Consider the following 2,350-nt stretch of genomic DNA (forward strand, 5'->3'; position numbering starts at 1 on the left):
CGAGGGCAGAGCAGCGGGGCGGGCTGGGGATGCGTCCGTCCCTGCTTCCCTCCCGGGCCAGGACAGGGCCTGCGGGGACCCGGCCCTCTCGCCCGGGAAGCCCACGCCAGGCGATGCCGGGCTCTGTGGCCCCTCCACGGGGCGAACGGGAGCCTGCCCAAGGTGATCCCTCGGCGCTGGGGGTTCCCCAGGGCCGGTGGAGGTTTGGCCGGGAGAGACTAGGCAGCAGGGCCGGCGTCACAGCCTCTGCCCCTCGGGCTTGTCCCACTGGGCTGCTCCCCGGGCTGGGTGCTGTCCCCCACCAGGTTTGTGCGGGACCAGCCCTACAAACCTCCTGCCAATAGCAGCCACCAGCGCTGGCCATTTCCCTGTGGGACGGATGGTTCTGCCTGCCAGGTGCTGCGTGGCATCACAGCCGTGAGCAGTGGGGGGCACCGGGCGCTGCAGGGCGCTCGGGGCCATGGGTCCTGGCAGCTGCCAGCTGTGTCTCCTGCCGTGGTGTCATCTCCCCGCGCTGGAGCCGCAGGGGCTGTTGTGGGGGCTGCTCCCCAGCTGTGGCCTGGAGCAGGGCTGCTGGCCGGCAGGGCATCACACTGGGAGAGCGGGGCAGGAGAGCGTGCTGGGAGGCAACATATCTTCAGCCAGGGCCCTTTCCTGGGGGTCCGTTCATCGGGGCTGTGTCCCTGTCAGGGCATGCAGCTAACGGAGCACAAGGGGTGGATCTGGCCCCTGCTCAGGTGCCTGGCCGCCAGCCCCGGAATGTGCTCCGACCGGTCTGGGCGCAGCAGGGCCCTCGCTGCTCCCCCCGCTCAGGTGCACCGCCTGGCTCCGTGTTCCCGGGCTCTGGGCCAGGAGCTGCTCTGCTGCAAAGCCCCAGTTGTCCCGGGGCAGGGTCTGCCACGCAGCTGGGACAGACGGACTGCTGCTGCGCCCCGGAGATTTGTGAGGGGCAGGGGAGAGCCATCTCATTTCCAAAACGTGTGAGCCATGGGCCGAAGGGGTGGGAGGGAACGCACTGGCCGCGTTCCAGGGTTGGGAGCAGGAGCTGGGGCCGGCTCCTCTGGGACGTGCGGCTCCGCCGGGAGCTTTCTGGGAGGCAGGAGGCTGCAGGCAGGGCCAGGGTGGCACATCCCAAGGGACTGCCGTGCTGTGGCTGCAGAGGCTGCTTGGTGCATGCAGCTGCCAGCGCGGGACCAGCTGCCTGCTGTCTTCTGCCTGCTCCCTGGCTGTCGGGAGCTCAGCCCAGGCTTTGGCCCTGTGGGGTCCTGGCTTGGGAAACCCGGGGTTTCCCTGGCTGAGTGAGAGTCCCAGGATGCTGGCCACAGGGGGGTGGTCTCTGTCTCTGCCTAGTCCCTGGGGCTCCCTGGGCTCCAGCGGCACGTCTGTGTCCTTGCAGGCCCTGAGGATGTCGGACGGGATCATGAGCAAGGCTGCCACCATGGAGATCCCCATCAGCAGCAACGGGGACACGGGCAGCCTGCCGGAGGATGACGGCTTGGAGCAGGTTTGTAGCTGGGGCTGGGTGGGGACGTGCCGGACTCCCAGGTGTTGCTTTCCAGGCCGGGCTGCTCTGCTGGCTCTGCCCCAGGCCCTCTGCGTCAGGGCCGTGCCATCCTCTCGGCCATGCGTCTTGGCTCTGCGCCTCAGCTGCCTGTGCTCCTCCTTCTGCTCCAGGACCTGCAGCAGGTGATGGTGTCAGGGCCCAACCTCAACGAAACCAGCATCGTCTCTGGTGGCTACGGGGGCACAGCTGAAGGCATCATCCCCACCAGCACCATCAAAGGTAGGCCAAGCCGTGGTGCAGGCTCACATGGACGGGGCTGGGGCAGAGGGGGAAAGCTGGGGTTGCCTGCCGAGGGCAGTGCTGCTCCTTGCGCGACGGCAGAGGTGGGAGGGAAAGGCTGCGTCGCGGGAAGGACGGCACAGCTCACCTTGCTGCCCGCTGGCCTGTGGGGAAGGAGGCGTGCTGCTCAAGCCGCAGGGCCCGGGAGCCCGGTCCTGCCGGGGCACAGCCTGCGGTGGTGCCAGGCAGGGAGGGTCTTGTGTGCGTCCGCGGGCAGAAGCTCTGTCTCGAGCCTCGACTCGAGCTGGGCTGTCACCTGGGCCCCACAGCGTGTTCCCTCCCTGGTCCTGACATGTGGTTCTGCCTCAGCCTGGCCGTTTGGGACAGCGGCTTCTGCCAGTGCAAGGCAGCTCCTTCCCCTTCTTCCCTGCTGGGCGTGGGTTCTGCTGACAGGCTGGCAGACGCGTGCCCCTGGCAGAGCCTGGCTGCCTCAGAGTGGAGGGGCTGCTGCCCCACTAACCCCGCTCTTCCCGCGCTCCCCGCACGGGGGAACTAACGGGGGGGGGC

General features: G+C 68.8%; 1 protein-coding gene across 1 annotated transcript in view; it reads left to right on the forward strand.

The window, feature by feature from the left end:
- Positions 1-1,397: 1,397 nt before the first annotated feature.
- The window catches only part of ARFIP2 (ADP ribosylation factor interacting protein 2), a 5,499-nt gene continuing 4,546 nt past the window's right edge, over positions 1,398-2,350 (forward strand). Inside the window, exons 1-2 of the mRNA XM_009281979.1 lie at positions 1,398-1,504; positions 1,675-1,783. Coding sequence (XP_009280254.1) covers positions 1,406-1,504; positions 1,675-1,783 — 208 coding nt within the window. The 5' untranslated portion in view covers positions 1,398-1,405. The remainder of the gene's footprint in view (positions 1,505-1,674; positions 1,784-2,350) is intronic.

The sequence above is a fragment of the Aptenodytes forsteri genome, unplaced genomic scaffold (assembly GCF_000699145.1).
Source record: "Aptenodytes forsteri isolate BGI_AS27 unplaced genomic scaffold, ASM69914v1 Scaffold485, whole genome shotgun sequence".
NCBI classification, from domain to species: Eukaryota; Metazoa; Chordata; class Aves; order Sphenisciformes; family Spheniscidae; genus Aptenodytes; species Aptenodytes forsteri.